The 14,013-nt window shown below is 51.3% G+C and overlaps 1 protein-coding gene across 25 annotated transcripts in view; it reads left to right on the top strand.

The window, feature by feature from the left end:
* The window catches only part of HDAC4 (histone deacetylase 4), a 40,015-nt gene that overhangs the window by 8,350 nt on the left and 17,652 nt on the right, over positions 1 to 14,013 (top strand). For 3 of the 25 annotated variants that reach the window (XM_076367074.1, XM_076367075.1, XM_031979841.2), the window contains exon 1: positions 9,986 to 10,490. The exons of 21 other annotated variants lie outside the window; for them this stretch is intronic. In XM_076367074.1, coding sequence (XP_076223189.1) covers positions 10,457 to 10,490 — 34 coding nt within the window. In that variant the 5' untranslated portion in view covers positions 9,986 to 10,456. Of the gene's footprint in view, positions 1 to 9,985; positions 10,491 to 10,564; positions 11,146 to 14,013 lie in introns of those variants that run through there. One more of the 25 variants, XM_076367079.1, reaches the window with a different exon arrangement.

Genomic DNA, 14,013 nt, shown 5'->3' on the forward strand with positions numbered 1-14,013 from the left:
CAGTTCTCTTCCTTAAGTAAACTAAAAGGTCAAAATTCTTCGTAACAATTGCTCTGCTATCTCATATCTCATGCATCCAACAACATTCGGTTCGTTACCAAGAAAATTCATATTCAGGTTTACGTGCAAATAGTGTCACCCAAATCTGAGTGACGTGCAGTCGAAGTGTTAACACGTTAAGCGCACGAAAATCTTAAGCGTCCCATAGAGTTTGCCTTTCGTAGCAAAGAAAAGCAGGAATAATTATAAATTGTTCGACGTTGCAACGTTTGCGTTATATTATCAACTTAGTTGCGTTAAACATTTTTATTTCACATCGGTTATCTTGTACGTTACTGACTGACGTGGCGCTTAACGTGTTAAAAATGGAGCAACGGATCTATCTACAATCCTCCATAAAAATAGAAAAGCGTGGTTCACTTCCCAAAGGAAAGCAGTCCTTCGCAAGGACCCGCGGCACTAAACGGGGAGGAAGCAGAAGGGAAAGCGGGAAAACGTACTCGCGTCATTCCGGTCACGCCGCCGGGGAAATAGGGGTTGAAGTGTTGCCCCTGTTGCAGCGCGACGCCGGCCGGCGGCTCCGTCCAGCCCGTCAGATAGGCGAACAGATAATTGAATCCGTTCCTCCTCGCGAAGACCATGTACGTCAGGTCCGGCGGATAGGCGCCGAAGTTCGCGGCCCTGGCGGCCTCCTCGTTCGGGAACGGCGGCGGGATTTTGTCGGACAGCTTCGCGGGTCTCGAGTAATAGTTGCCCTGCTGGTCGGGGCCGTCCTCCACCTGTTCGAAGTCCCGTCGGCCGGTTTACTCGCGCGTTTCGACGATGAGAGACGATGAGATCGTCGTCTAACCTCGAACTGCTCGGCGATCTCGCGAGCCTCGTCCTGGGTGTGAGTCGCGCCGACCAGGTCCAGGAAGCGGACGTACCGCAGACTGTGACAAGCGGAGCAGGCGGTTCGATAAACTTGCCAGCCCCGTCTGAGGGCCGTGTGATCGAACGACTTGAACGTCCGGTTGAATTGCCAGGGGTAGTCGGGCAACGAGATCGCGATCTGCCCGGCTTTCACCGATTCGTCCAGCAGATATAGAAACGTCCCACACCCTCCGACCAGCCCGAGGACCCCGAGACACGCTTTCACCGTTCGCTTTCGCGCGGTCGCGAACATCGTCCTGCGGATCGCCGGTCGACAAGCTACGCTCGGGGATAGACGACTGAGGCTATGTTCGCGTCGCGGCGATTTTCTCTGGGATTTTGTTTCCGGTGAGAACTTCGGCTCGGTTCGTTCCGCGAGCTTGGGAAATTGAACTGGGGATCGGTAGAGAATTTCAGAATCGATAGACGAGCGACGGGGATCGAAAGACGCTGCGTTCGCACCGATCTTTCCTCTGCCATTTTGTTTCTGTTGAGAACTTCGGTTCGGTAGCGTGCTGTTTCGTAAGCTTGGGAAATTCTATGGACTGGGAATCGGTAGACTGGAATTTCAGCATCGTCGAATCGATCGCCAAGCAGCGATCGAAAGATAGACGCTGCGTTCGCATCGATCTTTCCTCTGCCATTTTGTTTCTATTGCCGAGAACTCGGGCTGGTTCAGTCGCGTGACGTTTCAGAGTTTCGGAAACTCGAAGGACGTCGAGAATCGGTAGACAGGAATTCCAGAATCGTCGAATTGATCGCAGAGCAGCGGCGATCGAAAGATAGACGCTGCGTCCGCATCGATCTTTCCTCTGCCATTTTGTTTCTATTGCCGAGAACTTCGACTGGTTCAGTCGCGTGACGTTCCCAGAGTTCCAGAAACTCGAAGGACACCGGGAATCGGTGGCCAGGAATTCCGTCGACTCGGAAAATCGGCCGACGCGTCTGAGCAAGCTCGATCCCGCGGCCGGCGGCGTAATATATTCGCAGTCGCGCCGGTCGTAAACGGTGAAACCGATTCGCCGTTTCGTAGCTTCTCCTGCTCGGTTACGTAACACGCTCGCGGCGTTACACAACAGCGTTTTACAATAAAGGCGTCGCGTGTATTTCCGCAACGTTATAAATAAACTACTCGGTTATGCTTGGCATTATGCATGCGCGTGTATCGGCGAGTCCGCGGCGAATCGGACGAGCCGTCTCTTCCTCGCGATGTTTTCGCGCGGACAACGACGCGCGTGGAGCCTTCGATAACAAAAACCGCGGCGCGTTCCGTCCCGCGTCTCTCCTCTTTCGCTCCGTTTCTCTCCGTTCCATTCCGTTCCGTCTCCGACGAACGGGGCCCGCGTTCTCCGAGTGTCCTGCGACGGGAGCGCGGTAACGGTACCGCGGCAAGGACGACGATAACGAAGGAGCACGATAACGCTATGCACGATAATTCTCGCGACCACCGGACGCTTCTAATAATAGTCGGCAGTCGCGTATCGATCCGCCACCCCGCGAAAGATAGTACTCTCGATTCAATCGTCCCACTGAAACACCGCGCCGACGAACGCTCGCCTCGTCCTTAGACGAAGCGGCGCGATCGCTCCGGCCGCCCCGTCCCGCCGCGCTCTCGTTATCAATCGGCGGAACGGACTATTTATATCGCGAATCCGCGAGCTTCGATACGCGCTACGAGGACCGCTGATGATAATCGGCCTCTCGTCTCGTCGTCGACGGATACTATACACGATTAGCTTCTCGCGCCGCGAAGACTCGCGTACGAGAGATTTTTCCTCGAAAATTCCCAATGACACGCGCTGCACAGCGATAACCTCGTTGCATCACGCGTGCCAGATCATCTAGAAACGTATCACTCTATACGGAACTATTAATAAACAACGTGATCATAGGAAACGAGGAAAAAACGGAGTTCCTCGCGCGACTTCGGATCTCCGAATCCCAGACGCCTCGAACCTCTTTCCGCGGCTTCGCTCGCGACCCCCTCGATTCCCGCGAGATTCATCGGAGTTCCCATGGTAGCATTCACCGTGTCTATTTACGTAACGGCCGTGTTTTCCTCTCGGCGTCACCGCGCGCGCGAGCGAGCGAGCGAGCCACGGATATCGAAACGTTACGTTCGCTACACTATTTACGGTGGCAGCGTTTCTCGGAGAGCGCGTTCTTCGCCAAGTTGCTCCGCGTCTGCAACTTGTACAGCAGAAATACGCGGCGATCCTCTCGAACGGCCGCGCGCGTAAAATAGTCCCGCAGGGTTTATTTTCATCGGCTCCACTTATTTTCGCCGCCTTATGCTCGCCGTTTCCCAAGGATGCCGCGGACGGTCTGGCGTCGGGACCGCGAGCGGCAGGGTGCAGAGGCGTGGGCGCAAGGGCGCGGATCCCTCCGCGCCTCCGCGCGCCTCCTCGCGCGTCTCCTCGCGCGGCGAAGGGCTACTCCCTCCCTGTGTAGTTCGCGGTGGAGATCTCGAGGTGGAACGCAAAAGACGACAGCGATCCATATATTTGGGCTCTATTCACAGCCGGGCTTTGGTCACTTGCCAAATCTATTTTTCCCGGCGAAGGCGGGATCGCGTATTGTGCCCGTGCTAATTCCGTCGCGTCGTAACGCGGCCCGATCTCCGTGCGCGGGTGTTGCCCGTTTCTCGGTCCTCCTCGGCTACACGCTCGCACGGGCTCCACGGTTACACGCGCGGACGCCGGCGACGGCGGACCTCCGAGCGATCTCGCCGCCGCGCGATCGGCCGAAAGCCGTTCCAGGCCGCGTTTCGACCCGCGGCCGGCTTCTAGAACCTTTTCATCGGCTGGACAGCGCGACTGAAAGGAACGCGTCGATCGATCGCCGCTGCTATTTCTATTTTTATCGCGACGGCTCGTTGCTACGCGAACGGCGGCTCGTTCCTCGCGCTTCGCACCCGATACAATTTTTGCGATCGCGGCCGACGGCGGACCGATATCGAGAGCTTCGCTCTTTTTCTTTTTCTACTTCTCTTTCTTTCCTTTTTACCCGTGATTTTCTAATATCGCCGCGCGTTTTGGAATCGGTAGCTTCGAGCGTTCCAATGGCGGCTTCGCAGCCGATAGAAACTTTGCGATCGTAGAACGGCGGACGAATCGATAAAAGCTTCGCTCTTTTTCCTTTCCTCCTCTTTTTATTTCATTCCTCTTTTCCCAAGATTTCCTATAACACCGTCACGCGTTCCGGAATCGGTAGCTTCCGTGCGTACCAATGGCGGCTCCACAGCCGACACAGTCTTCGCGATCGCAGAACGACGGACGAATCGATAAAAGCTTCGCTCTTTTTCCTTTTCTTCTCTTTTTATTTCTTTCCTCTTTTCCCACGATTTCCCGTAATACCGCCGCCCTTCCGGAATCGGTAGCGTCGAGCGTTCCAATGGCGGTTCCACAGCCGATACGATCTTCAGATCTCAGAACGACGGTCGAATCGATATCGGAAGCATCGCTATCCCTTGCCTTCTCAGTTTTCCTATTCTTTCCTTTTTCTTCCCCTTTTCCTCCATTTCTTCCATCGCCGCGTTTCAATGGCCGCAACCGCAGCCGATACAATTTCTCCAATCTCAGGACGACGCGTGAACCGATATCGAACCGCTGTCCCTTGTCTTCTCATTTCCCTTTTTTCTTTCCCTCCCTCCCTGGCGATTTCCCCGACATCGCCTCGCGTTCCGGAATCGGCATCCTCCGCGCGGCCCGCGTCGCCGATAAGGTCTTCTCCCTCCCTCCCGCGGCGTTCCCCTGTTTTTCGAGGGTCGAACGGGCACGGTCAGCGTAGGAGACCGCGAACTCTCGCACACGCGCGCGTCGCGCAGCGTACGAATAGGTGGTCGCCGAGCACGCGAGGAGGGGGTAGTAAACATAACCCAGATTCGTAAACGGTGGTGGCATCCGGCCGAAGAGAGGCGACGAGAACGGGCAAAACCGATAACCCGGTCCAACGGCGGCCGCTCGTGAAAGTGGACACGGCGACCAGACGCAAAGGTCGCTCCGGACGACCTAGACCAAGTCCGCCGGACGAGCCTCCCCTTTTTCGTTTTCCATTCTCCGCGTTTCTCCGCCCGTTCCTGCTTCCGCGTCGATCGCGCGCTACGCGGCCGTCCCTTTCCTTCGCCGCGGAACGGCACGTTTTTTCGGTTTACGCTGGGTTCGATCGGTTTCGACGATCCGCGTTGCTTTCGCATCCAGTGATCCGAAGGCTGCGCCGATGGAGTCCTTGTTCGCGATCGAACGCGCAGCGGGGTGCTCCTGGTCGATCCAGAAATTAACCCTTCGCGCTCGGCAGTATTTCGTTAGCAATAACGCTTTCTAACTAAAGACGATGGTTTTTTTAAATTGAATTCAAAGGGAAGTTACAGGTGAATTGAGAAGTAGCTTTTTTATCTGAATATTTTGCGCACCGATGCGTTATACATAGTTGAGTATTTAATATTAAATTTTCTAATTTTACTGCGTCAAATCGAATGGTGACTATCAGTTGCCATTTAATTTGATACGACAAAAACGCGAAGTGTTGTATATGTAATATTAACCATTTGTGCAAAGGGTTAAGAACGGGTCATATGATATTCATAGGAAAAGATGCGTACCTAATTTCTGGAATTATGAGGCATACCACAATGAATTTATTAATAAGAATTATATACGATTTCATATGTTCGATTGGAGATTAACTATGTCAGATGTTTATCTATGTCACGTGGTAAACAATGTAATACATAGTTCTCGATCATATGACAATGTCGTTCGCGATCTTGACAACTGTACGTACCAATGATTATTTACCTTGAAATGCAGATAAAATGCAGATATTTTCATAATGATTCATGATGAAACAATAATAATAACTATTATAGACATAATATACTTATCCGAGAAAGTTTGTTACCAGATAAATTGTGCAACATTCCTAAACATATAGAAACTAATAGAATTTCAAGAGCACAACCTGTACAAAAACGCCCTAGTTTCGGGGTAGCTCAGCGCTTCCCGAATTCCCCGAGAATATAAAAACGATAATCTTCGAAAATCGTACGGTTTAAGGAAAATGTTAGAGAACATTCGTTCGTTCAGATCAGAAACAACAATCAATCTTCGAAAATCGTACAGTTTAAGGGAAATATCGGAGAACGTTCATTCGTTGAAATCGAGCAAACACCCCACCCCCAGGATCGATCTTCGATCGAGCGATTCCTGCCGTTTCGTAATTCCGTTGGTCGGCCGAATCCGCTTCCTCGTTCGGTTGTTTGCCAGGTCCGCGGCGAGGTTTTCCCTCCGGAAACGCGAAAATACGAGCGCGCCGAACGTACGGACGAATATTAATGCCTGTTTTCGCACGTGTAGACGTTTATTTTTACTCGTATTTTTAGCAGTCGATATTTTCGAAAGAGTCCGCCGCTATTTCGGTCCCAACACGCCGCGCGGCGTATTACCAAGCGAGCGAGCGAGCGAGCGAGCGAGCTAGCTAGCGGCCACCTACGAAGAGAGGAGCAGCGGCGGATCTCTCTCTCCCTCCGTTCTCCCTCGTGCTCTTGATCGGCCTCCCGGTTCTCCGGCGTTTCCTCCGCGACCGGTCGATCGCTTTCCGTTCCACCGGAGAAATTCGTGGGGGTATCGAGGGAACGAACGCGCGACGGCGGAACGTAGCGAACGTGTTCGGACGTTCTTATCGATTCGGCTATTTCGAGAGAATAGCAGTCGACGGCATAATCGCGCGTATAGGCGATTAAACGGAGAGTTACGCGACCGATCACGGAAATAGACGTCGAGTTTCAGGTGCGCCGCACCCGATCGAATCGATGGGCGGTCACCGGAGGGGGAGGAGATCCACGGAAGGGGTTGGCGCGATCGTTTAAGATACTCTGTCTACGAGATCGTTGAAAAATCGCGATCGTAACGCGAGAAGCTAGACGAAGCTAGGCGAGAGTCGTTCGGTACTCGTCTACGTTGCTATTTCGAAGGGGGTGAAAGGGCCGGTCACCGGAGGAGATCGACGGAAGGGGTTGGCTCGATCGTTTAAGATACTCCGTCTACGCGGAGATCGTTGAAAAATCGCGGGAAGCTAGACGAGAGTCGTTCGGTATTCATCTACGTTGCTATTTCGAAGGGGGTGAAAGGGCCGGTCACCGGAGGCGGAGATCGACGGAAGGGGTTGGCTCGATAAGTTACTCCGTTTACGAGAAGATCGTTGAAAAATCGCGGGAACGATCGTAACGCGAGTCGAGGCTAGACGAGGCTAGGCGAGGCGAGAGTCGTTCGGTTCCCGCTCGCGTCTACGTTGCTGCTATTTCGAAGGGGGGTGAAAGGGCTGTAGCTAGGTAAGCCGCTAAAAATAACGTCGGTACATCATATCGAGCGGTCGTCTATAAATAGCCAAAAGTGACACAAGAGGCCCTGGATGGATCGGAGTCACGAGCGGAGCTCTACCGGACACGCCTCTCGCACCTTGCTCCTCGCCGCTCGCGGCGCTCCTCCCTCGCCTCTCTCGTCCTTCGCGCGCGCGCCTCCCGCCACGCGCCACGGAAAAATCTTTGCACCGATCTACGCGTCGATGGGCGAGCTTTCGTTCGTATCCACCCCCACTCGGCCCCGTCCCCGCCGTCGTCGTTGTCGTTGTCGTCGTCGTCGTCGTCTCGTTCCGTCTCGGGGGTCCCGCGGTAACGCTGGCGTCGTTCCATTTGTCAGCGATTCTCGTCGTTGGACGTTCGACGGAGGGGCGGCGGGGGGCCGGGGGGGACGAGGCACGACGCGGTCGAGGGTTTCCCGACCCAATTTCGACGGATCGCCGACGCGAAGACGACGCGAAGACGACGCACGCGGCCGCGCGGGGGATCGGGGCCTCACGGAAAAATCGGTTTCAATGAAACGCTGCGCGTGTCGGAGTTCTAGGAACGACACCCTTGTCGAGATTTCGACGATGGTGCTCCGTTCCAGAGGGAAACGAGGTTTAACCCTTTGCGGACGGATGTCGACGCTTTACCGAGATCGAACTTTCATGTTTATGATACTAAGTTGCAAATGATTCAGTTGCTCAGACAGCAAGAAACCGGTACCTAATTTCCTTGTTTCATGTTATTTAGGCATTCGATGTGTGATTTGCCAGAATCTATAAAAGGTTTTGTATAGTTCAGAGAATCTTCGGTCGCAAAAGGTTAACCCTTTGCGAGCGGATGGCATTTCGGTGGGATGAAACGTTCAGGTTTGGAAGACTGTCGTGGAGAAATTTCACATAGTTCTCAAGAGAATATTTCATAAATATTTCATAAATATTCTTATTAACCGACGTTCATTTTAATCAGGTGAAAACACCCCTTAACCTTTGCGAACGGATGTCGACATTTCAGTGAGACGAGGTGTGGTTTGGAAGACTAAGTCGTGGAACAATGATCTAATTAGTCGAACAACGAGAGACACGTAGTTATCTTTTGTTCTATTAATTAAGCGATTGATATAGAATTTAGCTTCATACGTTTCGAAGAATCTTCGTCCGCAAAGGGTTATGTTTCATACTGTAATTAGGGGTTGGACGATTGGGGTTGCGTGTTGTAGCGGGGTAGCGTCTCTGGCTGTGACGGTGGAGGTCGTAAGTTCGAGTCTCCACGGTTTGGGATTCTTTTTTCTTCTTTGGATCGTTGTCTGGAAATAACTCGCGCTTTATTGTTGTGATGTTATTTGTGTCGATGTGATTGCAATTATTAATGACTTATCGATAGGGCTTATAGTCTGGCGATAACGTGTGAGATAAGTATTGCGGTATACTTTTTTGCTTTTGATGATTGGAAACTAATAGTTGCTTGGAATAATGTGCAAGGGTAGAATATTTGTTATGAGTAGTTGTATGGTGCTGGATAGAATTTTGTAATGTTCCTATGCGAATGTATTAACACTAAAACTGCCTGATGTCTTCTTTTCGCAGTTAGAAAGGTAACAAATGTTTCTCTGGGAAATTGTTAAAGAAATTCATTTAGCACTATGCAAATTCAAAAACATTGGCAATAAACAATTGCTATATCAACGTAAATACCACAATACTGACGTAAGTCATTTAGAAATTACAATTCAAAGAAAAAAAAGGAATCTCAAACAAATGGAGACTCGAACCCATGACCTCCGTCGTCTTAGCCAGACATGCTACCCTAGTGCTACAACACCTTATCGTTCCAACTTTCTCCCAATCGTCACATTGCAATTACAAAAAAAAATAAAAGAAACTATACAAGAAATAATAATCATAATAATAAGAAAAAATATAATACTAAATCATTATGACTATTGCACGTGAGTCTAGCCGAATGTCACCGTACCAGATAACATTATTTCCAACATAGAAATATTTTCAATCGTCGTTTCATCTAGCGTATAGCAATTCAATTTTCTTTGGGTCACCGGTGACCCCATATTCAACGTGTTACTCCCTTTAAAAACCGAGGACCACAAAAAACCCATAAGCATTCCCCATTTCTACGTGTCCATCGAACGGAATCTACTGCGACGCCCCCGGGACCCCAGAATCTACGCATCGGCGAAAAGACGATTCGCGCGAGTCGTTTCCGCGTAACTCTCGAAGATGGTTCAGCCACCGGTCCGGCCGATCGATACGGGCTCGCTCGGGGTGCAGCGAAGGAGAAGAGAAACCGAGCGCGCCACACGCGAAGAGGAGGGATCACGGGCCGAGAAGGGGTGACCTTGCTTCCTATTTTCGGAAGGCGGCTTTCTCGTGACCCGTTCGGTCGGAAGCTTTCGGTCGTCGCGAGCGACGGTGCCCGCGGGAAGCGGCGGGAATGGAAGAAACTAAAACGCCGGGGGAAGGGGTAGCACTCTGGGGTAGGGGTTGACGTTGGCGTCCGCGATCGCGTCAGGTTCGAGACAAGGGAGGAGCGTATCGATCGAATCGAAATATTTCGAATCGCTCCTGAAACTTCGTCCAACCGAATCCCTCTACTTCCAACGAACAACCATTCAACAGCGAAGACAAAATTCCTGAAACCGTCAACGAAGATTCGAAGAATGCGTAGTGTCCGAATTCAACGTCGAGAGGATGCGTGAACTGGAAACGTGGGCGGGAAGAGAAGCGACGATCGGCGGCGGCGCGGGGGGCGAGCCGCCGCGCGATTACGTTGCGGTCGCGCGCCGCGGAAAAACAGAGGGAACGAGAGAAATAGAACCGGCCGCGTCGAGGTGGCGTTGGCGGTAGCGTCGGAGGGGTCTATAAATAGGCGAGATTCGCGAGATTCGCGCGGTGCGCGAGGCTCGCGCTGCGCGGCGCCACGGTCGCGCGGTGACGGCAGAACGCGAGTGATCCGCGAGAGAGGCGGCAGCGTGGCCCGCGCGCACGCAGTGTTTCCTCGATATCCGGGCGGCGCGCGCGAATCTCGCTCGAATCCGCCGAGCGACGGGGCTCGTTCGCTCGTTTCGCCGGTGTTTCCCGCGTTTCTGTCGGTCTCGGAGTACGGTGTCCTGTCACTGCCACCACCGCCGCAACTGCCACCACAGCTGCCACCGCCATCGCTACCGGCGCGACCGCGACGCCGACGATGAGAGTGACCGCATTGTTCGCCACCGAGAAAGGTGCATATCACGCGACAGTTTTTTTTATTTTCTTGTTAGTACGTGGTCTTATTGGCTTGGACTCTTGCTTCCGTTATCCGGGAGCCAACTGTTCGAGCTCGTCCTTTTCCCTCTCGCTGAATGGCCTGTCTTTCGCAACAACGTTATTCTCGTCTCGCGCCGACCCGACCCAACTTCAGGCTTCGAGTTGCGTCTCGACTCGTTTAGATTCCGCTTCGCACCGTTTCATCGAGAGACGAGCGGTGCGCCAACCGGAAAACGGTTTCCAATGCGCCGGCAACGGCGACAGTGACGGCGACGGCGAACACCTGTTGTTCTTGCTCGCAGCGCATCCGTGCTGCCCCCGAGTTTCACGAGACAGTACGCGTTATCGCGGTTTACGGCTGTTTTCACGCTCGGCTCGGTCACTACGGGATGACGGTTACTCTGGACTTCATCGGAAAATCGAATGGCGGCTACTGGGAATCGGGACGAACGGAATCGTGCACGCTTGGAAGTCGATCCGCGTCGATAATCGAACCGTATGATGAATATAGTCGAATTTCCGAGAAGAACGCGATTCGCGGCGAAATTGACACGCGTTGTCGAGCGGATTCAGAAATAAATAACCTGGAAAGTATAAGTGATACGAGCAAATGCTTCGGACAGTTGTAAGGTACAGATTTATATTATGGTGGTTGGATTTTGTTTACGTTACTGGGACGTTATGACGTTTTCCTATTGACGATGAATATTCTGCGGTTCGATTGCGACGTTATATAAATAGACAAATTTATTCTGACGTAATGTTTATTTTCCGAATAACAGTCATTTCGAACTGACTACTCAGTGACGCATAACCTACAATTTCCGTCACACGAGTAGTCAAATTTTAGCGTTTATTTTGTTCACATTTCTAGAATATTACGAAGTTCTTCAATCGACAATAAACATTCTATTTCAATCGCAAAGTTATATAAATAGAGAAACAAAATTTATTCCACGGAATGTTTACTTCAAAACAAAAATCATTTCGAACCGACTACTCAGTGACACATAACCTCCAATTTCAATTGTGCGAGTAGTCAAATTTAAAGATATACTTTTTCCACATTACTAGAATATTACGAAGTTCTTCAATCGACAATAAACATTCTGTTTCAATTGCAAAGTTACAAAAATCGTTCCATACACGGACTACTCATCGACGCACCCTCCAATCTCCATCACGCGAGTAGTCAAATTCTTCAATCAAACAATAAACATTCTGTTCCAATTGCAAGGTTACAAAAATAAACAAACAAAATTTATTCCACGAAACGTTTATTTCCAAATAAAAATCATCCAATACACGGACTACTCATCGACGCACCCTCCAGTCTCCGTCTCGCGAGTAGTGAAATTTTCGGGTTCCGTCGACAGGCGACGCACTGTGCGCACGTTGCTCACTGGAACGGGGTCCGCGCCACTTAGACGGAGTCAAGGGATCAATTTAGGACGGCGACGCGTCGTTCGTCGTCGGACGAGCGATATCCGATCGGTATCCATCGGAAACTCGGCCGGCTTTCACCTTCCGTGGAATCTCCGCATCCCCGAGAACGCTTCTCGCGGCGCGGCGGCACACGCGTGCACGGCTCGAAAGCCTCGAATCTGGGACTGCATCGTCGAAGCGTGCCAACTCGCGGAGATCGGGAATGTCCGCGGCTCCTAGCGATTCGACCGTCGATCGGCGGATGGCGAGAAAAACGCTCGGGGCGGCGGGTCGGGTCGGGACGGACGGACGGACGGACGGACGGGGCGAGAGAAAAAGATAGATAGAAGCGCGTGCACGCTCGCCGCGTTTAGTAGGCGCGTATATAAATGTCATCCTATATATAGCGAGCGATCGTCTAATCTTAGCTAGTCGGCCACCGGCCAGGAACACGAGCAAAAAGTTTCGTCGACTCCTATTCGACGGTGCGCTCGTCTCTGTCGCAGGCTTCGCTCGGGTTCGACTCGATATCGCCTAGTTTTCGCACAGTTTGTTGCTCTGGTTGTAGGAGACATTGGGAAAATCCAATGTTGAGCAACGAAGCGGGGTTGTCTTGTTGGTTTGATTCAATATCGCCTAGTTTTCGCACAGTTTGTTGCTCGGGTGGTAGGAGACATTGGGAAAATGGAATGTTGAGCAATGAATCGAAGTTGTCTCGATGGTTTTCATCGAACCAACGCTCCTGCGGCTTAGGTTTGGTTCTATATCGCCTGGTTTTCTTGTAGTTCGTTGCTTTGGCTACAGGAAACATTGGAGAAATGAAATTTTATCCAACGAATCGAAGTTGTTGCGTTGGTTCGACTCAATATCGCCCAGTTTTCTTGTAGTTCGTTGCTTTGGCTACAAGAAACATTGGAAAAATGAAATATTGTCTAACGAATCGAAGTTGTCGCGTTGGTTCAATGATAACCAACGCTCCTGCGGTTCGATTTCGACTCGATTTCGCCTAGTTTCCTTGTAGTGCGTCGCTCTGGCTGCATAAAACATTGAGAGAGTGAAGTGTTTTCCAAGGAATCGAAGTTGTCGCGTTGGTTCGACGAGAACCAACGCTCCTGCAGCACCTCGTTGGGCTACAGCGTCGAATTTAACCCTTTAACTGCGAACAGCGGCTGTATGCGCTCAGCAGGAGTCGCATTCTTCGGTGAACATCACCTTCGCACTCGAGAGTTTTTCACCGGCAGTATTCGTCATCTAATTTAACGATAACTCGCTGATGAATTAAGCAACAAAGCTATTTCTCTTAAATATTTTGCATAGCAATACAGTATTTCATTTAGAATACTAAGTATTTCACTTCATTCTATTGCCGTAACAAATCAAGTGGTGACTGAGTGTCACCCCTCGATTGTAAAGGGTTAGAAATGTCTTGAAGTTAATGCGTCTCGCAGAATATACAATAAATCCTGTAAAGAATAACAAACAGAATACTCCCCAGGAAAAAAGAACCTGCCGCCATATTGGCGCTGATTCCCAAAACAAACGTCAAACGTTAATTATTAAAGGGTCAACCCTTTGCACCGGAAGTATTTCCAACGAAGTACTTAACGTTTCCCATCAAGACGAAGACGATATTCTTCGAAGCTACCTCCAAGAGAATTTACAAGTAAACCGAGAAACCAAAACTCCACACACCGCTACCCAGTTCAACGTTGAACACGAAATTCGACAGTCCTACTGCATCGGATCGAATGATAACGAAGAGTCACCTCCCGAGTGCAAAGGGTTAATCGCGAGCGATAGTCGGCCCGTCGCCCCGGGCGATTCGCGCGAGCCAACGACCGTGCCGCGATCCTCTTTTCGTACCTCGGCGAACGTTCCGACGAAAGACGACGCGTTTCCTGCTACCGCTGCCCCGCATTGGCGTCGTTTCGCGGTATTCCCACGGTATTCCGACGGTATTCTCACGGTATCTTCGCCGGGAGGAGCAGCGGCGAGGGCCAGCCAGCACCACCTCGGTCCGTCTCGGTTCGCCTCGGTCCGTCTCGGTTCGTCTCGAGCGAGTCCTCGAGCAAC

The sequence above is a fragment of the Nomia melanderi genome, chromosome 4, assembly GCF_051020985.1.
Source record: "Nomia melanderi isolate GNS246 chromosome 4, iyNomMela1, whole genome shotgun sequence".
Taxonomy (NCBI): domain Eukaryota; kingdom Metazoa; phylum Arthropoda; class Insecta; order Hymenoptera; family Halictidae; genus Nomia; species Nomia melanderi.